The sequence below is a fragment of the Ictidomys tridecemlineatus genome, chromosome 5 (genome assembly GCF_052094955.1).
Source record: "Ictidomys tridecemlineatus isolate mIctTri1 chromosome 5, mIctTri1.hap1, whole genome shotgun sequence".
NCBI classification, from domain to species: Eukaryota; Metazoa; Chordata; class Mammalia; order Rodentia; family Sciuridae; genus Ictidomys; species Ictidomys tridecemlineatus.
The window spans coordinates 16,716,936-16,740,203 of NC_135481.1; the positions used below are offsets into that span (position 1 = coordinate 16,716,936).

General features: G+C 49.9%; 1 protein-coding gene across 4 annotated transcripts in view; it reads right to left on the reverse strand.

The window, feature by feature from the left end:
• Positions 1–23,268, reverse strand: part of Smad6 (SMAD family member 6) — a 74,980-nt gene that overhangs the window by 46,175 nt on the left and 5,537 nt on the right. For 2 of the 4 annotated variants that reach the window (XM_021727791.3, XM_021727793.3), the window contains exons 2-4: positions 20,681–20,818; positions 19,141–19,197; positions 15,051–15,128 (exon numbers count right to left, since the gene is read on the reverse strand). In XM_021727791.3, coding sequence (XP_021583466.1) covers positions 15,051–15,128; positions 19,141–19,197; positions 20,681–20,818 — 273 coding nt within the window. The remainder of the gene's footprint in view (positions 1–15,050; positions 15,129–19,140; positions 19,198–20,680; positions 20,819–23,268) is intronic. The other 2 variants (XM_013357632.4, XM_005316723.4) reach the window with 1 other exon arrangement.

A 23,268-nucleotide genomic window follows, 5' to 3' on the forward strand; every position in this document is an offset into this window, starting at 1 on the left:
ATCAGCTGACTTTTAACAAAGAAAACAATATAATTCCAAAGAGAAAGGGCAGTTTTTTCAACCAATAGAAAAACTGGACCTCCATATAATGAAAAAGAAAAAAAAAAGAGGAAGAGGAAGAAGAAAAATAAAAAATAGAACTAGATTCATATTCAAAACTTATACAAAAATTAGCCCAACACATATTATAAACCTAAGGGTAAAACCTAAAACTATAAAATTTCTAGAAGAAAAATTTTGTGACCTTGGATTTGGCAGTGTTCTTCATATGACAGGAAGAGCATGAAAAGAAACAACCAATAACTTGAATTTTAGCAAAATTAAAATCTTCTGTTCTTCAAAAGACTCCATTAGGTAAATGAAAAGAGAAGCCACAGACTGGGAGAAAACATTTGCAAAACATATCTTTTACATGACTGGTAATTAGAATATACAAAGAATTCTCAAAATTCAATAATAAGAAAACAAGCAACCTTATATTTAAAAAAAAGTGAAAGATTTGAAGACACATTTCCCAAAAGAAGATAAACTGAGAGCAAATAAGTTATATGGAGAGATGTTCACCATCATTAGTCATTAGGAAAAAGCAAATGAAAACCAATGTCTATTAGAATAATTCAAATAAAAAACTAACCATTCAGTGATCCTACTGGGTGTATACTCAAGTGAATTAAAAACTAGGTTCACACAAAAACAAACGTAAGTGTTTATAGCAAAACAAACAAACAAACAAACACAAAACTGGAAGCAGCCCAGTTATTTATGCAGGCAACAACATGACTGAGTCACAAAGTCATATGCTGAGTTCAAAAAAAATGGAGGCAGCTCAGGTGGTGCACACCTGCAATCCCAGGTACTCAGGAGGCAGAGGCAGGAGGATCACAAGTTCAAGGCCCTGTCTCAAAATGAAAAATAAAAAGGTCTGGGTTCAATTCCATACTATGAAAGAAAGAAAGAAGAAAGGAAGGAAAGAAAGGGAGACAGAGAAAGAGAAGGAGAGAGAGAAAAAAAGAGGGAGGAAAGGAAGGAGAGAGGGAAGGAGAAGGAAGGAAGAGAGGGAGAGAGGAAGGGAGGGAAGAAGGGAGGGAGGGCAAGCTACTTGCTATATAATCACTTTTGTAGGGTATTCTGAAAAAGGCAAAATCACAGAGATAGGAATCACATCAGTGACTGCCAGCAGTTTGAAGGCTGGGGTAGGAGCTGACTACAAAATGCACCAAAAAACTTGGGAGCAATTAAAACAAAAATATTTTCTATCTTTTATTCATTTACTTATTTGCAGTGCTGAGGGTTGAACCCAGGGTCTCATGCATGCTAGGCAAGCACCCTACCCCTGAGCTACACTTCACACACTTCCAGGCGGACTCTCTATCTTGACGGCAAGATAATAATTGTATAACTATCAAACTTCACACAACACTAAACTTCCTGCCTTTTCAGGGGTGGCGGGCAGCACTGGGGATTAAACCCAGGGCCTCAAACATACTAGGCAAGTGTTCCACCGCTGAGCTACATCCCCAGCCCTTTTTATTTTATTCTGAGACAGGGTCTCAGTAAGTTGCCTGGGCTGGCCTTGAACTTGCGATCCTCCTGACACAGTCTCCTGAGTAAAGTGGGAGTACAGGCATGAGTCACTGCACCCAACAACAGTATACTTTCAAAAACTTTTTCTAAAAAATATGTAGACTGTATCTTAATAAACCAAAATAAACAACAACCCCTATAAGGGTTTAACTGGTTTCTCAGCCAGCCTGAAAACTCAATGATAGGATTGGGGGCCACTTCAACTCAGGGAGATTAAGTGATTTTCCAAAGACGCAGGCTCTGGAGTCAGGCAGCTCTGGGTTCAAATCCCAGCTCTGCCACTTATTAGCTTGTTACCCCTACGCAAATTACTTCTCCAGTCTGAGCCTCGGTTTTCTCATCTGTAAAACAGAGATAAATAATAAGAGAATCTACCTTTTCAGGATGAAATGAGCTAAGAGGTAAGAAACACAGAGTAATGTGCACATGTGTTCTGTACTCGAATTTTAGCCACGATTGTCACAGTCCTGCTGCTACTGCCATTATTACTAGGGAAGAACCAGGATTGAGTTGCAGGGACTGACTTTAAGCTCCCTCTTCCTGCACAAGGTAGGTTGTACCAGGTATCAGGGTAGAGGGTGTCCTGGTCACAAAGCAGAGGCAGACCTAGGTCCTGCCCAAAATCCATTCCCTGTCTGCCTGGCTGGGGACGGCAGATAATCAATGCAAAGTCAACCCACAGCAAGGAAACAAACAGAGATGAAAGCCACAGAAAGTTCCGGAAAGAGAGAGGCCACTGTGGCCTGCCCAATCCCCACAGCCTTCCTGGAAAAAGAAGGCTTTTCATGAACCTCAAAAATAAATCAGATGGAATTAAAGAAAGGAGCTCTCCGGAAGGCAGAAGCCGGAAAATCCCTCTACCCCTGACTTCTCCCCCACGGCCCAGCCCATCCTTCCATCCACCCTGGCACAAGGCAGAGGGCAGTCCGCGTCCTTGGCATTCCCTTCCAAGGAAGAGCCCTGCGCCAAGGGGAGATGTGGGCATGACAGCAGAGAGCCCAGCACCCATATGTGTCCCCACACCTGGGCAGGAGGTCTGATGCGGGGCTGGTGTGGGTCTTGGGTTTTAACAACCCCCCCAACTATTTTTTCCATGAACCTGAATTTTGGTTTATCTGGGCAGTGTTTTCTTAAGCCCAAGTGTTTTCCCCCACAGCCCAGGCTGCCCTGGCCGCCCCTCCCTCCTGTCCCCTCCCGCCGGTCTGGCCTCATCTGGACGCAGGGCCCAGTGGAACTCAGCCTGCTGGCCGCGGTGGCCTTTGATGAGCACCACCCTGCAGACTTCAATGTCGCTGTGTGCACGGCCCCTTTAATAAGTTATTTCCGTGGAAAACCCTGGTAACTGGTCGTGAATGAAGCCTGTAAACACCTCAAGCCCATCAAAGCACCCAAGAAGGGCGGGGTGGCGGGGGAAGAGAGGCCCCGGGGAAAGGGGCGCTGCTCCCTCGGGAGGCCCAGACCCCATGGCCAGCCCCGCGCCACACCTGGGCCTCAGCCAACCCGCTGACCAAACGACCAGGTCACCTCCAGTCCGGGGACCCAAGGCCCCAAGGACACTGCCCCTCTGTGTGTCCCGGGGACAGTCCCGACCCGACTCCCAGCAAGATTTACGGCCCAAAGAGGCAAAGCCGGCCGGCTGCTCCCAGGGTCCAGGAATGTAATGTTTTGGCTCCCGGTGAAAGGCCCGGCTTATTGGAAACACACTGCTCTTCCAATGTTTAGTTTCCTTTCACTCTTTTCTCCTTTTTGTTTTTCCCAGAGTGCACTGCCCTGGGCCTTAGGAGAGGATGTGAAGCTAAAAATCCCTCCTCGGGGTGATGAGGGCCATGGGATCTGGGACTCCCAGCTTCGTCTGAGGAGCTGCCTGGGTCCCACCTCCACGTGGGCAGAGGCACTGGACAGAGGGGCGATCCCAGGTCCAGGATGAGCTCTGCCACTTGGAGCCAGGGCCAAGGGACAGGTGCTGTTCCTTCCAGGGTGGACTGAACCAAAATCCCCCCCTTGAGGGCTCCTGACTAAAACACCATGCCTTGAAAAGAGCCTGGCAGAGTATCTAGTAAGGGTGACGACACAGGTATCGGGGAGCCAAGCAATCCACTCCCGTGCGTGTGCCCAAGAGGAGGATGTCCCTGTGTCCATTAAAAGGCCGGCACAGAATATTTCTTGTAATATCATGAGTAGGAGCCCAAACCTGGCAACCATCATGGCTGGCAACCATGGGTAATAGACTGGATGTGCCAGTTTAGTACCACTGTGGCATGTTCCCCATAGAACACTGCCCAGTCATGAGAACGGCAACCAACATCTATGCAGAAATATGGGGGAATCTCACAAATGTTCTGCTGAGCGAGAGAAGTGAAAGTTCAGAGAGCCCATGTTATATGCCTCTAGTTGTATCAGGTTCTAAAACAGAAAGGGTATGGTATGAGAAGTCAAGACAGAACTCAGTTACCCTGGGGGACTGCAGGCCGGGACTTGAGAAGGGTTTTGGAGGGTCATATTGCTTCTTCATCTGGGCTGTAGTTACACAACAATGTTCACTTGGTGAAAAGTGTTCACTCGTGATCTGTGACATATGATGCGTCACTAGAAGCTTACGTGAAACGAACAAAAAATTCTCCGCGCCTGAGGAGCCATACCAACCTGCTGCCTACCACATACTCTGTAAACCAAGAATATTTCTGGGATGCATATCACTGGCTCACTACCGAGGAAAAAATAAAGCCCCTCTGAAGCAGTGGTCAAGGCCTGTCTGGTCAGCCTTGCTTCTTGTGGCCCTGCCAGGATCACTCCCCATCCCCAGGACAAGCACCTTCACCTCCCCTGGCCCTTGCCCAGCAGTCACACAGGCATGGGATGTCTTCCCACCTTGGCATCCTTCAAGCCCGCTCTGCCCCCGGCAGCCCTGAAGCCTCCCAGGGCAGCAGCCTTCTCCTGGCCCACAGCAGACACTCAGAAAACGGCATGTGCCTTGCTCTCCAGGAGGGAAGGGTTTTTTAGTTTCTAAGTTTCTCGAGAACACCCTACCTTCTGGGTGTCTTCTCCTTCATACACTCCTAACCTTCATGCTTGCACCTGGTCATCAATTTACATAATTACCATTCACTGAATATCAATATGCACCAGGCTCAAGTGCTGTGTCCTACTACGTGAATGTGAGTCTCTGTGACGTCCCATGAGGTGTTGCCACGCCCACTTAGCACAAGAGAGAGGCAAGTTGCAAAGGAAAGTTAAGTGACATAGGTTGCACGTGTGTCTGGCCCCAAAGCCTGGGCTTTTAACTCCTGCCTTCTCAGGTCCCCAAGTGTCCCTTCATCTGTAGCCCTCACTTCAGGGTCCATTTCAAGGTCTAGAAGCAGTCCTTGGCAGAGCTGTGAGGCTCTTTGCAATGTTTAATGCAGCTGTTCAGAACCAAAGGAGGCTTGAGGGCAACAAGGAAGGGAGCAGGGTTGGATGGGGCTGCCCTGGCCTTCCTGAGCAATCACAGAAAATCCACCTGCCCAGAGAGAGAAAATGACCACACCCCACAGAGGAGCTGGTCAGAGGCTCAGCTCTGGGCTGAGGGACTTGAGCAAGTACACATAACCACCCCAGCTCAGTTTCTCACCTGGGAGCTGAAATCAAGTGAGAGAATAGGGTGTGTCCGTGCCTGCAGGTGCTCAAAGGGACAGTCGGATGTGACCTCATTGGTGTTGCAGTGTGTCTCACCTCAGGACACTGATCACTGCTATCACTGCTGAGGGGACTAGAACCAGGGCAGCTCACACACACCACAGGCTGCTGTAAGATGCCACATACCCCCAAGCCCAGCAGTCACCAAGCACAACCCAGGGGTCCCCCCAGGGGAAGGTGGCCTGTAAGCGGTCCATCCAGATCTGGGTGCTTAGCCCAGCCTACTCATCCAAGTCACCTGGGGAATTTAAAACAAAACCAATTCTGATGCCCAGTCCCATCCCAACCATTTGTGGAACGGCGTCTGAGCTCGTCAAAAACTCTCCAAGGTGCTCTACTGTGCCCAGAGGATGGAGAGTCGACGAGCGGGGAAGAGGTCCATCAGGCAGGTGGAGTAGAAGCAGCATGCGATGACTAAGAGATGTGGGACAGGTGAGGACTGGAACCTGGGTCTCCCAGCCCCCTGGCCATGGGTGGTGCTGCCTTTAGACTCAGGGGACATCCCTGCGGCTCTCTCTGGCCTTTGCCCTGCGAGAGAGAAGGCAGACGGCAGACAGGCAGAAGGAGATGGAGTCTGTCTCCTGCAGAGGCTGGGCCATTTCTACCCTCCTCAGCTACTCCCTCAGGTCAAACAGCAGTGGAGACCCCAGAAACTGCGTTGTCCAGCTCCCTGAAACCAAGACCGAGTTCCTGGGGCTCAAGACAGAGGAAGGAAGTTGAGAGTCCCTGGGTACCAAGAAGCCACACCTCTAGGTGATGGCAGAGCTGTTCTGAATCCTCGGGGAGAGGGGCAGAGAGGCTGGGCCCTTGTGCGAATCACAAGCCTCATCCCCCCAGCCACTGCACAGCAGGCCCTGACCTGGGTGCAAGGTGGGAAGAGGAGGGCCGGCCCTGCAGTCCAGAGCGCACACTGCCACCCCAACACCTGCCTTCTGGAAACAGCAACCCGGAGGGCAGTTATGGGAGAGCCCCAATGTGTCCTCAAGAGCCTCCCAAGCCTCCCTCACCCTGGAACAGAAAGTCCTGCTCCCCTTTCTTCTGTCCAGCACTGACACTGCCCTGGATGGCTCAGAGAGTCAAGTCACTACCGGGAGCCTATCTGTGAGCTCCCACCTCCCCGTCTAAAGGTCAATTAAAGTCTTGGCAATGATTCACCTTGCAGTCTGGGCCAGCGGCTTTGATGTCCCCTACAGATATGAGACTTCTGTTTTGTTTTTTGTTTTTTAATTTTCAAACCCAGAAGCTTCTACAACCAGGTGAACACAGGGTCCTCTCCAAAGGCCAGTGTCCCCCACCACTTTGCAGAGGTGCAGCCCCCAGGCCTTACCCTCCCTGGCTGGGGGTGCTGAGCCCTGCCTGGGGGGCATAGGGAAATGGCCCATGAAATGTCAGGAATTCTTTCCACAAAGGGCAACTGGAAAAGCGATGAGGTCTCTGCTTCCCTTGGCAGTCCAGGGCCACGGAGGGAAAATGTTTAATATAAAAACATCTGACAAAGTACGTTCAGGATATATGTTTTGCATCAAAGAAGTAGCTCTTGGCAACAGCCACTGTACCCTGACAAGGGAACCTTCTAGTGCGGCTCCCGATTGTTACGGGTGCCCGGGGGAGAGCATGCCAGGGGACAGGGGAGGGGCCGTGGGGGCGGTAGACAGATGGTTGTCATTAGGCTCCATCAGTCAAGTACACTTTCTGGAATTTCAGGTCTCCTCAGAAAACCTGCTGGTTCCCAGGTGATGCAGGCTGTCAAGGCATCCTGAGGGGTTGGGACATCTACCTCCTGCTCAAAACAGCCCTAGACAGGCCCTCAACACCCCAAGCCCAGCAGCCCCCTCCCAGAAGCTCACCCACCCTCCCTCTCCCTGGTCCTTCATTCATTCAGCCAACAGACAGAGATGCTCTGGAGCGGGTCAGAGCTGTACATGCTGAATTCTGGATTCCCAGGGACACAGAAGCCCCGGGAGCTCAAGGACCGTATTTGAATCCTACATCTTCCAGGGAATCCCACCAGACAATGGGGAGTCCGAGAAGCGAAGCACCAACACGTGCCAGACTAGCCTGCATTCCAATGCCAGCTCTAGTGCATTCCAGCTGATGACCTTGGACAAGTCACTTAACCTCTTTGAGCCTCCATTACTTCTTCCTTGAATCTGTGGCGACCTCAGAGAGTTGTAGAGAGAATTTATTTTAACATATTTTTTTAGTTGTAGATGAACACAATATCTTCCTTTATTTTTATGTGGTGCTGAGGATCGAACCCAGGGCCCCACACGTGTGAGGTAGGCACTCTACCACTGAGCCACAACCCCAGCCCTTGCTGGGAGGATTTTATGAATGTGTGTGGCACTGAAGAAAGGTCTGGCACAGAGCTCTGTGTTCACTGCAACTATTAAATATCACATATGATGATCCTTCTGTCTTTGTGGACTTTCCCTTGATCTCTTTGTCCCAGACAAAAATTCATTCATTTCTTCCACAATGACCCCCCTGCTATGGCTAGGCCCAGGGTTGGGTGCCAGTCAAGGTCCCTCAGGACCAGGTATATTCCAGGGTTCCTTGGTCCCAGAAGCAATAATCCCTCTGCTCCAGCCTATACCTCTGGTGTTCAGGACAGTCTCTCTGGATTTATCTTTCCCCATTCTCCCGTCACTCACCACAGAGCCACAAAAAACTCAGATCACATGCATGTCTCCCTGCTATGCTGTACCTTCTACCTGAGAGGATGTTTAAACCCTGATGTCATCTTGCTGAGCTCTTAGGCATCCTACAAAACCCCACTCAGAATCACTGCTCCATGAGGCTTTCCCTGAACACCCGCATTCCCACTCCAACAGAGTCATCCAGAACACCAGTCCCCTCCCTCTACCCAACTTTGTCCCTGGCCATACTTATGCATTCAGAAAATAATGAGAAGAGAAGCTAAGATATTGCAGGCCAGAAGTCCCAATTCTCTGCTATTCATCTCCTAAGGCCAGGGAGCTGGTACCTAGAGCCAGGACACCCAGCATCAAGGGACCTCTGAGATCAGTGAGCCAACAGCCCAGGGCACAGCTGAGCAAACTGAGTCTGGAGAGATGAGAACCTTGCCTGAGGTCACGAGCAAAGAAAGAGCAAAGATGAGCTTGGAACCCCACCCCACCCCCCACCCCACCCATGCTGACCACCACCCTACACTGCTCCTTGGTAAACCCAGGTGGGCGAGACCCTCTCTGCAACAGTCTGATCTTTCCAGGACTGCTGGAGTCCTCTGTGTCACTCCCCTCACCACCTCTACCCAGCCTCAACTGGCCAGCCCAGGAAGATGGGTTCCTCTGCGAGATCCTAGAAAGGCTTCACAAGGGGTTTTGTTCCATTGGTTGGTTAAAGATTTTTTTTTAAAAGCTGGGTATAGTGGTGCACACCTATAATTCCAGAGGCTCAGGAGGCTGAGGCAGGAAGATCACAAGTTCAAAGCCAGCCTCAGCAAAAGCAAGGCATTAAGCAACTCAGTGAAACCCTGTCTCTAAATAAAATACAACATAGGGCTGGGGGCATGACTCAGTGGGTGACTGTCCCTGAGTTCAATCCCTGGTACAAAAAAAAAAAAAAAAAAAAAGGCAGGAGTTTGATGTGAGTAGCAAATGCTGTGGATTTGTGGACAGAAGCTAAGCATCCTTTTCCTCCACTCCCTCTCATTCAGAAATGGAGGCTGGGCCATATCTGAATTGGAAGTGGCAGGCTGGGCCTGGCCCCTAAGCTCAGTCCAAGTCGGGCAACCCGCCCCGACCAGCAGACCTGAGCCTGAGCCCATGGGACCATTCTGGGGTCATGTGTCAGGCAGGGTACCATCTGCCCTGAGCTCCAGGTAAAACATCTTCCCCTCTCCAAAGCAAAACAAACCCCCTTTAGCCAAATCTTCATCTCCTGCTCTCCCAGTTCCCCTTCCAAGCCCCTCAACCAAGCACCCTCAGACCCACGGGCAATGAGCATTATCTCATGACAGCAATGACATCTGGGCCCTGAGAGTCACCAGGTGTGTTCTGTGGGTGCAAATTCACTGAACCCAATGCTATCTGTGCACTCTATGTTTAGTAAAAAGGTTTCCCAAATCTTGCCCAGGCCTGATCCCCTGGCCTTGTCTCCCACCAGCACCCACTCCCTGGCCTCCCAGTCCCTCTAAACCCTGTGCTTTCTCAAAATCAAGCTGTTTTCATGCCTCCAGGCCCTTGCACCTGCTATTCTTTCTGAAATGCTCCAAATTGTGTCTTTTGGCAGACTTCTATTCATCCATTAAAACCCGACTTGGTTTGGTTTGGTTTTCTCTGGGTACTGTGGATCAAACCAGGGCCTCGGGCATGCTCACAAGCAGCTGTTCCACTGAGCTACCCCAGCCCCAGGTCAGACACCACCTCTTCCAGGCTGCCTCCCCACCATGCCAAGAGCAGGTCCTAACCCCTTCTTCCTCCAGACTGCCTCCCATTACTGTTTGTGCATTGCCTATCTCAGGGCACCTGGAGGGTGGACATGGCGTAAGTTCCACCTTGTGCCCCAGCACAGTGCCTGGAACACTGTAATGGTCACACCTCCAAGCAGTACCCAGCCTTTGGCTCATTCACAAGCATGATCTCCTTTAACCCTCACCACAGGGGACATGTTGTCACTGTCATCATTTTACAGATAAGAACACAGGAACAGAGTGGTTAAGTGGCTGTCACACAACTCATCCAGGGCAGCGCCAAAACATGAATCCGGTGCCCACTGGCCAGAGCCCATGCTCATCAGCCTGCCACTGCTGCAGGGCTAGACTGAACGGAGCACCTGGAAGACACCAAGCTCCAAAGGTAAGGAGGCAGGCGGTGCACCTACCAGGTGACAGATGGGGGAGCAGCACGGACCCAACTAGGAGGGGACCTGGCTCCACCTATTTATGCTTGCTCCATGGTCCTCAGCTGGGTCCCCTAACCTCTCTGAGCCTCTGTCAACCTGAAGAATGAAACGATGGATGGGTGGACCTGTGCCCACAAGGAGCTTGCCGTCAAGTTGGTGGAGGAAAGACACCATGCCCAGCTCACCAGTCCTGCGTGGCTCCCTCCCTTCCCTGGGCCTGCTCTATAAAACCAGGGACGTACCCTCATTGATGGAGCTCTGAAGAATCCAGCATTTCGAGGGGACCGAGCAACCAACAGAGGGGCCCACCTGGTCTCCAAGATGAACAGCTTACACCATGCCTTGCATACAGTGGGTGCTTAACAAAGAGTCTGACTGGTTGTCCAATAGACATGAGATTAAGATTGGATAGTAACCACGGGTCCTAAAGAAGGCTGACCAGGGGACAGTGACATACATGTGATCCTAGTTGACTGAGGCAGCAGGACTGCCAGTCTGAGGCCAGCCTCAGCAATTTAGTGAGACCCTGTCTCAAAATCTAAAAAGAAAAGCTGGGGAGACTGGGGATATAGCTCAGAGGTAAAGCACCCCTGAGTTCAGGCCCCATTATAGAAAAAAAAAATAATGTGTCCAGTGCCCTACTAGGCCCCAGAGCATGGAGTCAGGCAAGCCTGGTTCTCAGGAAGTCCCACACCCAGGCTCTCATATATGACCCAGAGCTCACCCAGCACCCACCCTGCCTGGCCAGGATTCTACTCTCACTCAGGACATAAAGCTCCTGTTTCATGCCCACTCTGTCCCATAGGGTCTCTCAACCTACAGTTCTGCCTTCAAATTAAAAAAAGAAAAAAATCCTACCAGTCATTCACACTTAATATGAATTTCTTGGTTTTTTAAAAAATGTATTTTATGTTGATGGACCTTTATTTTATTCATTTATTTATATGCAGTGCTGAGAATTGAACCCAGTGACTCACACATGTGAGACAAGCATTCTACCACTGAGTTACAATCCCAGCCCCTTATTTTTTTTTAATATTTATTTTTAGTTTCAGGTGGTCACAATATCGTTATTTTACATTTATGTGGTGCTGAGGATTAAACCCAGTGCCTCATGCATGAGGGGCAAGCACTCTACCACTGAGCCACAGCCCTAGCCCCAGTATGAATTTCTTTAACTGGTACATCTTGCTTGACTCCCCAGACTGAATGGGAATTCAAGGGAATGGGAGAAGAGTATTAATGCTGCAATGAAGAAGATTGGCCTGGGGGGCTTTAGAGGACAGTAGTCTAGACACTGAGTTAGGCACCAGAGTTCAAGGCACCCCAAAGAGACCTCTAGGCTTTCAATTTACTCAAATCCCACCAGAAACTCCATTTTTTAAGGGTCTTCAGATCTGGTAAAGCTCTGTGCCCACAGTCACTTGCCCCCTCTGGCTTTTAAATTTTGGTCTGTTTAGTGAGGATCGTGGACCCAGATTAGGAGCTGATGCAGATGTGGAATGAGTTTTCTGTCAACTTCTCAGTAGCCAGCTGACATGAGACAGTCTCCTTTCCTGATGCCCCCTCCCTGCCCACCAATACAGCCCTCCTGGGTCTGTGACTGAGCCTCAAAAATCCCCATCATGGCTGGGCACAGTGGTGCACTCCTGGAATCCCAACGGTGCTGGAGGCTAAGGCAGTGGGATGGCAAGGTCAAAGCCAGCCTCGGAAACAGCCACACCCAAAATAATTTAGTGATTATTATTATTATTATTTGTCTCAAGACAAAAAAATAAAAAGAGCTGGGAATGTGGCTCAGGGGTTAAGCATTCACTCTCTCATTAAGTCCCAGTACCAAAAAAAAAAAAAAAAAAAATCCCCATCATTCTCCCAAGTAGCTTCAACAGCAGGACAGAAAAGTGAAGCATAGACAGCTCCAGACCAGGCACTGGGACTGTCATTGTGCAAGACCAACAGGGAGGTCTCTGTCCTGGGGCTTCAGACACTGCTTGAACAAGATGCCTGTCCTGAGACAAGGAGAAATACCGACTTCCTCAGGGCACAGGGAGACAAAGGGGCCCTGGCTGGTGGTCTGGGTCTCTGTGATCCATAAGGGTGCCCAGCTGACTCCTGGGTGAACACGAGCCCTGGGCCTCTTGCCAGCCCCTCACCCTTGTCCCTGGTACTCAAATCAGGACAGGGTGCCCCCAGGCTCCTTCTGATCACTCTACTCTGCCCAAATCCCCACTAGGGTCTGGTGTAGGGAGGGGACAGGGCTCCTGCTATGGAAGGCTGGGCAACGACACTGCCTAGGCTCACCTCCCAAGCCTGACACCTACAATAGGGGAATTTGAGCAGGTGGCTCAGCAATAAGCCTCCGTCACCTCCTTCGCACAATGGGAAGAATCACATCTTTCTGGCTGGGTTGCGGCAAGGAGTCAATGAGATGGAGAATGGCTGGCACTTATAAAAGGGCTGTCACAGAGTGCCAGTGTCAACTGTTGTCATCATCAGCACCATCAGCATTATTTTACCTGTTCTTGAACATCCAGTCTCCTGCCTGACCCCAAACACTGAGCCCCCCTCAGCCCCTCCCCTTTCTGACCTCACCCCCTCCTTGCCTTTCATCTTCCACAGGAACTTCACCATCCACCAAGACCTGCCAGCCTCCCTGAGCCTGTCTTCCAGTGTGATGGCCAGTACAGCTCCAGGGCCATGAGTCAGGACAGGACTCATGTCATACCTGAAAGGGCCTGCATGACCCCAGAGGGGAACCCTCTACCCACCCACCACGGCCACCTGGAACTCACACCAACGCCTGTCAAGACTTCCTTCCATCCCCTGCCATAGGAAATCCCAGATTGTCCCCCCCCAATCTTTCACCCCTTAGAATTCTTTTCTTTTATTTATTTATTTATATGTGGTGCTGAGGATCCAACCAGGGCCTTGCACATGCCAGACAAGTGCTCTACTACTGAGCCACAACTCCAGCCCCTGAACACAATTTCTTTTGCATGAAAACCATACAATCAAGATATATCACTGGATTCTCACTGTCCAGCACTAAAGACTATTCTCTGAGACATCTGTGCAGAAATCCCAAACACAGTCCCACTGGGCCTCCAAAGCAGACAAACCCTAATGGTCTGCAGTGGAAGTCTCCGTAGGCCTCCCAACCTCCAGAGGGCGCTCTCTCCTAGACACCAGACTGGGGTAGGAGCCTCCTGTAGGTGCTCTGGGGTCTGCTCCTTCCAGCCAGAGCTGACCCCAGGCCCCAGCAGAGACAAGTAAGATTAAGCGAGACTTTATCTGCAAACACTGTGAAATACACATGGAAGTTCCCACCATTAACAACAGGGGAAAGGGGAACAAAAAAGTTCCCATCCATCCGTCCAGACCCCTGCTGCCTGCGCAATCCATTCAAAAATACCTTTAAGCCCCTTGCTTGTTTTCACCTGCATAGGTACAGAGAAAAAAGAATGGATGGCAATGTTAACTCCTTGTGCTCATCTGGCTTGGTCTTTGAGGGAAAGAGATTATAACCAAAGAGGCCTAAAAGGCAGAGAAGAGAAGGAAGCAGCCAAATAAAGGGGTTGCCAGAGACCAGAAGGCAGACAGGAGTAGGACCCAAGAGACCCGGACTCCTGTACCAGTGAGCCCTGAGCCCACCGCGTGATCCCAGGCAAGTCACATTCCTGCCTCAGCTTCCTGTGTCTTGGTCTTTGAGAAAGCCATGCTCTTGTGGTCTCCCACGGTTTTGGTGACAACCAGGAGTGGATGGAGAAGCGCTCTGGCTAGGGAACAGTCACTGTAAGCAGCCAGTGATGTGTCACCCTTAGAGTCAGGGGGAACCATAGACAGAATACTGTGGGAAATGCTTTGAGTGAAGGCACACTGGTCCCCACTTGCAGAAGAGTAGGGACCCCAACAGTGCTAAGGAACAGACCCTGGACATAAGTGGCTGTGCCACTGAGTGACCCTGGGTGAGTGATTTTACCCTCAGTCCCCCAAGCCTGGTGCTGTTCTGAGATAATACATGTAAAGTAGCTGAGTGGAGGCCACCACAGTAAACACTCCACGAAGAGCACGGTCACTCCCACTGTACTGCTGTATGACATGGGCGTGGGGTAAGGAGAATTAAGGCTCTGAGGCAGACAAACAGACCCAGCCCAAGGGCTGTCAGCCCCGCCCCGCATCCAGTAGAAAGCCAGGCCCCAAGCCCAGCTATCCTCACCTGCCATGCTCCCAAAAGACCTGGCCACCTGAGTCCCCTCTTGCCCTGATGCCCCTGGTTCACCACCAACTTCTCAGGACTCAGGGACACCTTATTCTATCAAATGTGGGGGTCCCTACAGGGCTTTGAAATACAGAGGCTGGGGCCGTTCGACAGTCAGGGGACAGCACTAAACCAAGGTTCCCTCCACTTCCTATCTTAGCATCCTCTGATCAGGATGGAACTTGGAGCCACGGGCTCTTAGCAAACTCTTCACTGGCCCGACCCTCCTGCAAGTTCACCCAAACCCACTCTTTCTCCCTCTGCTGACCCTTCGCATGGGCTCTTCCCCAGGAGTAGGAACAGGAGGAAGACAAAGGCATAATATCTGTCTGGCTGCCTCCCACAGCTAGAGGAGGAGGATCCCTTGCTCAAGGGAGCGACGAGGGAGCTTTGCTGGCTGTTACCATTTCCATGAGAGACAAGGTAGACGCAACCGGTTAAAACGTGGTCGACAGGCTCTTTAACAGTTGCCAGCTTCAGGTTTCACTCACGCAGACGGCTCGTAAGCCCAAGAACACTAGCAATTAAAACACTGGCCGTTTTCCACCCAAGGGGTGGGAGGAAAAGAACCAAAAAGGGGAGGAGAAATCCAAAGACCTCCATCCAGCTCCCCGCACCCACCCCACAACACAGCTCAACAAGACTGCGACGCCAGGAGAACAATGCCAACCTGAGAATTCACCCGGAGCAGTGATGAGGGAGTTGGTGGCCTCCGTTTCAGTGTAAGACAATGTGGAATCGGACAGATCTGTCGGGGGAAGAGAAAGAGAACTTAGTTGGCCTTGGGCTCCATGCGCTCTCCTCTTCTTTCTCACGGACCTGCGAGCGTGGGTTGGCGTGGGCATATGTGTCCATGCACAGGGCAGTGTATCCCCCCACAGCTTTCTCAGGCTACTCTGTAACCCCATTCTAGGCTGGCCAGCCCTGGAACTCTTCTGGAAACGGCTGGATGCTGTGACCCTGGCACCTGGAAAAGTTCCAATTGCTCTGACCACAGAAATAAGCCAAGTTCAGGGGACCCAGCAAGTAGCAACTTGGAGCCTTCTTGGGTAAGGGTAAATTAAGCCCCTAAACAATTCATAGTTGCTGTACTTAATTACAACCATTAAAATTCTTGAAGTTGTTCCTTCTTGCTTCCTTCCTTCCTTCCTTCCTCCCTCCTGCTAGCACTGGGGAAACTGTTTTAACAAGTCAGCAGCCATCTTCTCTCGGTCCCACTCACACCCCTCTAATTAAGGGCTCAAGCATTTGCTCCCAAGTTAACTTTTTTTTTTCCCCCTTGCTCTCTCTCTTCTCTCCTGCTCCCTAACATGCTCACCATGTGACTTTCAATGCCTGGATTTTTTTTTTTTTAAGGCCTTCTTGTGTTTTGTTTTTATTTGTGGTAGGTTTAAGGACTTCATATGGCACGCATTATTGGCTTGTCCTGTCTGCAGTACGGTTAGATGGGAAGGGAAATTCTTTAGCACATTTTCTCTTGAACACCGAGCTGCTACCTTGACAAACTGATGCCTTTTGGGACAAGTACACTTGACAAGTTTTCCTGGGTCGGGGCCTCTGCTACCAGTGATTGGGTGTTGTCCCCATTAAGGGACAGGCCTGTCCAGGAGTTGGAAGGCATGTCCCTGGAACCTGCAGCATTTTCATTTTCCGCTGACCCAGCACAACCTGGATCTGGCTCTGCTGGCCCCACCTGGCCCCACCTGGCCCAGCAGAGCCATTCGGGGGTCAGGGGTTCCTGGGACAAAACCATTAGCCTAGGCCTGAGCTAGCTAGAATTCCATTTGATCTTGCAGGAATTTTTCCCTTTTACCACATGGCTTGGGGAGCGGGAAGATGAAACATTAACCAATTTGGCCTTTTTTTTTGTTGTTTCCCACTTGCCAGATGCTGACTGAGTACTCTGGGTTTTATTTTGTTTTCTTGGTTTCATGTGATCACAGAGGCTTAGAAGTGAACTGACTTTTTGTTTATGAAAAAGCAACAATGCAAGGAAGAGAAAATAATACAAAAAAAAAAAAAAAAAAACCTCAGACTATTTATCAGGGAACAAAAAAGTTATCTGCTAGTAGAAGTATTAGGAGGAAAATAAATGCCCTTGGAAAATCTTTAAAAAACAAAGAAAAATAAAGAAACAGAAAAAAAAAAATACCTCAATGCCTAAGTGGAAACTTCTGAAAGGACTTTTAGCACCTAATGTTCCCAAGTGTTCGGTGGCTTTGCTGCCACTTTACATCTGAAGCAACACCACCATGGCCTAAGCCCTGGCCTGTCCTGACCGACACATAGAGAGATTTCCAGAGGAATTGGAAAGGCAGGTGCCTTCCACCTTTCACAGCTACCAAGTCCCAATCATACCCTCCCAAACCCTCTCATCTAGCGTTTCCAATGAGGGCCTCGGAGGTGGGCAGCCATGTCATAGGGGCTGTTAAATAAAGGATGCTCCCGAACTCCAACACTGCCCAAGCCTGAGGAGGGGCTCTGGGCAGAACCTGGAGCCCCAGCTTCAAGTCTCCCCCCCCCAACCAGTGAATAGTTGGCAATATCAGGGTCACTACCTTTTTTCTTTTAAGGGCCAGAGAATACATATCTTCAACTTAGCCAGGTGCGGTGGTGGCATACACCTGTAATCCCAACAGCTGGGGAGGCTGAGGCAGGAGAATCGCAAGTTCAAAGCCAGCCTCAACAACTTAGTGAGACCCTGTCTCAAAAATAAAAAAGTGCTGGGGATGTGGCTTAGTGGTTAAGCGCACCCGGCTTCAGTTTTCAATCCCTGGTACCAAATATGTGTGTGTATGTGTGTGTGTGTGTGTGTGTGTGTGTGTGTGTCTGTGTGTGTGTGTGTTTTAACTTTACAAGCTCTACAGCCTGTTACAGCTACTCAACTCCACCACAAAGTGGAAAAGGGCGCACGTGGCTGTGTTCCTGTGCAACTTTCCTTTTGGACACTAAAATCTGCATTTCATATAAATTTTCATGAGCCAGGAAATATTCTTCTTCTTTTTTAATCTTTTTTAGTTGTTGATGATCTTTTTTATTATTTATTTATTTATTTATTTATTTATATGCGGTTCTAAGAACCGAACCAGTGCCTTTTACCCACCAGGCAGGTGCGCTCCCGCTGAGCCCCAGCCCCAACCCCTATTCTTCTTCTTTTGATATGGTTTTTTTTTTTTTGTAACCATTTAAAAAATAAAAACCATTCTTAGCTCACAAGTCATATAAAAACAGGCAATGGGCTGAGCTCCAACAGCCCCCAACAAGTCACCTCCTCCATCTGGGCCTCAGTTGTCCCATTTGTAAAATAATGGGGACACTTGTAGGTTTCCAAATGCTCCCTCCACAGGGCTGGGCAGTGTCCTGGCTTTTGCTGTTTTATCCTGGGCTCCTGACCACAGTCCCTCGGGGCAGTGGTCTGGGCGGTTAAACCAGGTGCCATACTCACTACAAACTTTTGAGGCATTTTTTTTTCCTTCCTTCTACCGGGACCAGTGGTCTTCTAAGCAACTAGTGCTTAGAACTGAGTCGAGCCTATGAGTGACACACGGGACACTCTGGACCTGAATGGGGACTGCTCTGGGGTTGGGCCTGAGCCCTGTTGCCCCTTGGCGGGGTGACCTACCCCCTCACTCACTCAGCCCCTCTCCTTATCATCCTGCCAGGTGAATGTGCCAGGTCCCCCATCCACAGGATGATCCTGCTTCTGGAACAAGGACGGAAACACGCGGTGGGGAAGCCACCACGGTGCACCTGGATCTGCACGCCCTCCACGGCAGCCTCTGCCCTTCATGCCAGAGGTCAAGCTTCTGAGGGCACCTTGTGGGCACTTCCGACCTCACAAGGTGGGGGTTGGGGGAAAACTGGGGTGAGTCCCTGAGAGGCTGTGATATGCAGAAGTGACCTCCCAGATGGTGGTGACACATACCACGGGAAGATACCTTTACCAAAAGCAAAACAAAACCCACTCTTTGCGGTCACTCGGGAATGCTTTAGCCATCTGGCTTCGAAAGCCGGCGTCCTCCAGAAACTTCCTGGGTCACAGAGTAGCTCTCCTGACAGTTAAGGCCAAACTACGGCACCCGCCACCGGAGCCTGCAGGGTCCAGGGCTCCCACTGTGTGCTCTGAGTCCCACTGGAGACAGCCAAGAGGGCCAGGGAACAAGCGAGATCTACTTTTAAAATGACAGGCATCCACCCCAGCAGATAGGCTAACGGTTTAGCCGTAAGGTTTTCAGAAATCATGTTCTGGCTCTGAGGGGAATTATCTAAAATGACACTGCCACCGTCACTAAGCTCACCTAGGGGACAGCCCCTGTCAGGGCCTTTTGTGCCAATACACATTCATCCCACCTATTCCCGCTGTCCTATTTGTCCCGGTGAACATCGGGGCTGGTGGGGAGGCATACAGCTCCTCTCAAGAAGGACTTCATGTCCAACTTATCTGTCACACTCCTGATTAATACACATGACAGCAGAACAGCCCCGGCAGGGGGAGGGAGAGAGAGGACAAGAAACCCAGAAATTCCAATCCACCTCCAACGACAGGCTGAAGTCAGAACTCATTCATCTCCGACAGGCCCATGTTTAAAGGTCACAGAAAGGTTAATGATGAGCCCTGGAATTTCAAGATGTAAATAGCCGGCTGCAGAAGTTGGGTCGGCTTTGGCCCAATGGTGGGAGTGTTCCTAAAACTTCATCCCATTTCAGAGGACCCCACCCAGCCACCAACCTGCCCCTCCAGGGCTGAGGGGCACACTTACCCAGTGGCTTGTACTCGTCTTGAGGAGACAGCCGAGAGTAGGGAGGGGGCGGTGATTCTGAAAGACAGGAGACAGCATGTCACTGCTGAGGCTGGGGGGTCACACCTGGACCTCTGCTTGTGGCTCATTATTAGTTTCCTCAGTCCTCAGGAAGCCCTCCATGTCCCTCACCACCTCTACTGTCCAAATCTACTGGATGAGTGAAGGCCAGAGGCTTGGGGTGCAGAAAGACCTGGGCTCCATCCCTACTCTGACACCTATGGCTGTGTGAGCTCAGGCCAGTTACCTCACCTCTCTGAGTCTGTTTCCTCAGCTATAAAATGGGGATAATAATCATAGAGACCTCCCAATTTTGCCGGGAGGGCAAAAGAAGATGATGTATATAAAATGCTTAGCACAGCTCTTGGCACTGTAGAAAAACACCTCCATAAATAGTACCTATTATTATTATACAAGAGAAACATGGGTGCAGGGGAAGTCAGAGATAGGAGTGACAGATAAAATACAGGATGCTCAGTTACATTTGAATTTGAGGTAAACATGACATAGTATTTTAGTATAAGTATATCCCTTGCAATATTGGGGATATACTTATACTAAAATGTTGCTTATGTGAAATTCAAATTTAACTGGGCATCCTGCATTTTACTGGCTAAATTTGGCAAGCCTCGTCAGAGCTGAGGGTGAATCCCAAGGCCCAGACATGAAATCTGTTTCCAAATGAGCTGCATAAGAACTGACATTCCTGGGTGTAGGGAGGAGGACCCCAGGGCTGGCTGTGGCCCAGGAAGCCAAACCTAGCTCAGGCAGCTCAACGGGAGGCCTCAAAACATTGCTTCCAGCTCTCGGCCTCAGTCTCCGGCTCTGGAAGGTAAAGGCAGGGATGGGACTTGGCTTCCCAGCTCAGATCCTGGGTTCCTTATTGTCTACGGTGTTTCCTTTGGGTTTCCTTTCATTTGCCTAAAATAATCCTCCTTAAAAACAGATACTTTGCCTTCAGAAGAATTTCTTAGCCTCTTGCATTATGGGGAAGTAACAATTTGCTAAACTAAGTAACAATTTGCATGAATGAAATGACCCTTCATTTTCCCTAAATGAAACTCAACACCATCAAATCGCAAACGAAGGCAAACTCCGCCGTAATAAAGGGGTAATAACTATTATTAGGCGGGTATCAGGAATGACACAGGGGTAATAAGTGTTTTCGCAATTATAATGGGTCACAATTAGTCCTAGGAGCATTTCTTGGGCTCCACACACCCAATGAGGCTTCACCTCTTCTCCACCCTGGCCTTTCCAGCCAGAAGTTGCCTCTACACAGTGGAGGCTCAGAGGCCTAGACACAGGGACTATCTGTGGATGGGGGTTAGCGAGAAGGAAGGGCGAATCATGGAGTAGCCCATTTGCTCCAGCAAAACAGTTTGCACAGAGCGGTTAATCCTGCTTGCTGGGCACCTATTTGTATTTAATATTTCCTCAAAAATAAAAATAAACAATTAGATGGCATTATTATCCCCGTTTTACAGATGAGGAAACTGACCTGCCCATGCCCCCCAGCCAATCACGGTGGAGGTGGGATTTGTGCCCAGGCCAGACTCTGCTCCACTGCTCCATGAGCCAGGGAATGAGGCGGCGCCGGGTCTCACAGCCCTGGTCCCTGCTGGGGCCAGCACACCACCTGCACAGAAAGTGCTCACATAATATTTGAGGACAAAAGCATCAGTGACGGGGATATGGTGAAGTTGGGCACATATTGGATAAAGGTGTGGAGAGAGAGAAGCTGAGGGTCAAGGCCGGGTGAGCCCACAGGAGACCCCAAACAAGATTCACCGAGAGGGGCTATCTGTTTTCCGCAAGAGCCACCTACTGCATTGGTCCACAGGCCCATAGGACAGTCCTGAGCGAAGGCCAGCCTCTTAAGACAAGAGTATGTCACAGGAAGGGCTGGAGCTCCACAGGGAAAATGGGACTGAGGCCAGCGCTCCCACTATACAGAGGAGACAGGCCAGGCCAGTGGAGGTTCCTCCCTGGGGACCCGGTTGTGGAGCCAGAACCAGAGCCAAGTCTCTGACCTCCAGCCTCATGACCTTTTCACTACCCCACACATTTATCAGGAAGCCTGTGATTCCTACATTAGGGTTACTTGGTAAAAATCGGGTTGGCTGAGGCCCAGTAACACACGGCATGGAGCTCAGGGCATCCGTCCCACCCCCCACCTCATCCCCACCCCATCCCCAAAGCAATGGAGGTGGCAGGAGTGGTCAAGCCATCGTTCCTAATCCTAGCACCTCTTGCAGGGATTATTTATCAAAAGGTGGAAGGCAGGACAGAATCATGCAGATGCCACCTAGGCCTTGAGCTTTGACACCACCCAGGGACACACCTGAGTTGTGGGTTTCTAAAACCATCGATGAGACAGAAAGAAAACCTATGAACCTGAAATGCAGACATGCCAGCTAGCAAAAGACAGAAAAGCTCTCAGGAGGAACTTCACCAGGCCCTTGCTGGCTCCAGCAAAGAAGTCTGCACAGATTTTTTACCAACTCTAGCGGAGACTGGAACCCAGAACATCAGGGACGAAAGGGGCCTACCTAGGGGCCCACCACGCCCAACTCTTGTTTTTTTGGTTTTTGTTTTTTGTTTTTCATTGCTGGGTATTAAACCCGAGGTCTTGAGCATGCGAGGCAAGGGCCTGACCACTGAGCTACATCCCCAGCTTTTCTTTTTTTTTTTTTTTTTTCCATTTTGAGTCAGAGTCTTGGATAAGTTGCCCAGGATGACCTTGAACTTGTGATCCTCCTGTGTAGCTGGGATTACAGGTGTGCACCACTGAGCCTGTCTACTCAACTCCATTTAACTGATAGGACACTTGATGTCCAGCCAGGAAAATGACCTACCCCAGGCCACACATGAAGGTAACTGCAGCTGCTATTCTACTTTGACTGAAAGAGGGGGAGGCCAGTTGGAAACCAATACCAGATAATTCTTTTTAACATTTTTGAGATATAATCCACAGATCATGAGATTCAACCTTTTAAAGTATACAAATCAGTGATTTTTAGTATATTCACAGAGTTGTGAGACTATCACCACAATATAATTATAGGATGGTTTTATTACTGCAAAAAGAGACTGTCCCCATTAGCAGTAAACTTCCTATACCCGAGTCCCAAGCTCTAAGCAAGCACTGACTAGTCTCTACAAATACCTATTCTGGAAGTTTCATACAAATGCAATCATGCAGTTTGTAGTCTTTTATGTGTGGCTTCTTTCACTCAGCATAATGCTCCAAGGTTCACCTATGTTGCACCATGTATTAGTATTTCACTCTTTTTTATAGCTGAATGATATTCCACCTTGTGGATGTACCACATTTTGTTCATCCATTCATCAGCTAATGGACATTTGGGTTGTTTCCCCATTTTGCCATTAAGAAAAATGTGCTATATACAATTCTAGATCATTCTTAACTGCCACTCCCACTCCACTTCCATGGAGCCAGGCCCCACCCCCTGAATCTGTAAGAATGGGGCTCCAGGACACTGTCTCAGGCAGGTAAGGTGGACCCTCCGGTGGGACACTTGAGAGGTGAGACAAAGGATCAGGAAGAGATCCTATGAGTCATAGGCCCTCGGTCTATTGCCCTCTTAGAAGAGATCCTAAAACTTGCGAAAGTTGTGATTTTAAAATGATTTATATGCTCTAAACCTGAACAGAACTTCTGGTGCCCTGAAGGCCCCTCTGAAAGAAATGGACCTAATAGAAAAACAGAAAGGCTTCAGAAACTCCAATCCCTGCAGACACCTAGCCTGAGGCATTCACTTCAGGAATCTCCTCCAACTTCCTTCAGAAGGGAGAGCAGTCAGCCAGGGGCCGAGGGCACCCAAGTTGGTGCTCAGCTCAGCCCAGCTCAGCCCAGACAGGCCTCGGGTTAGCCTCTAGGGGGTACTTATTCCCTTCTGGGATCTAGACCTACATTTGAAGCCAGAGGAAAGTTCACAGCCTCTCCCTGCACCTGGCAAAGCCGCAGTTTGGGACGTTACCTTCTTTACAGTTCAGCATCTTGCTTAGGAAAGGATTCACATAGCTCTCGGTGGCCTTGAATTTCTCCCCCTCCCAAGGGGTGGC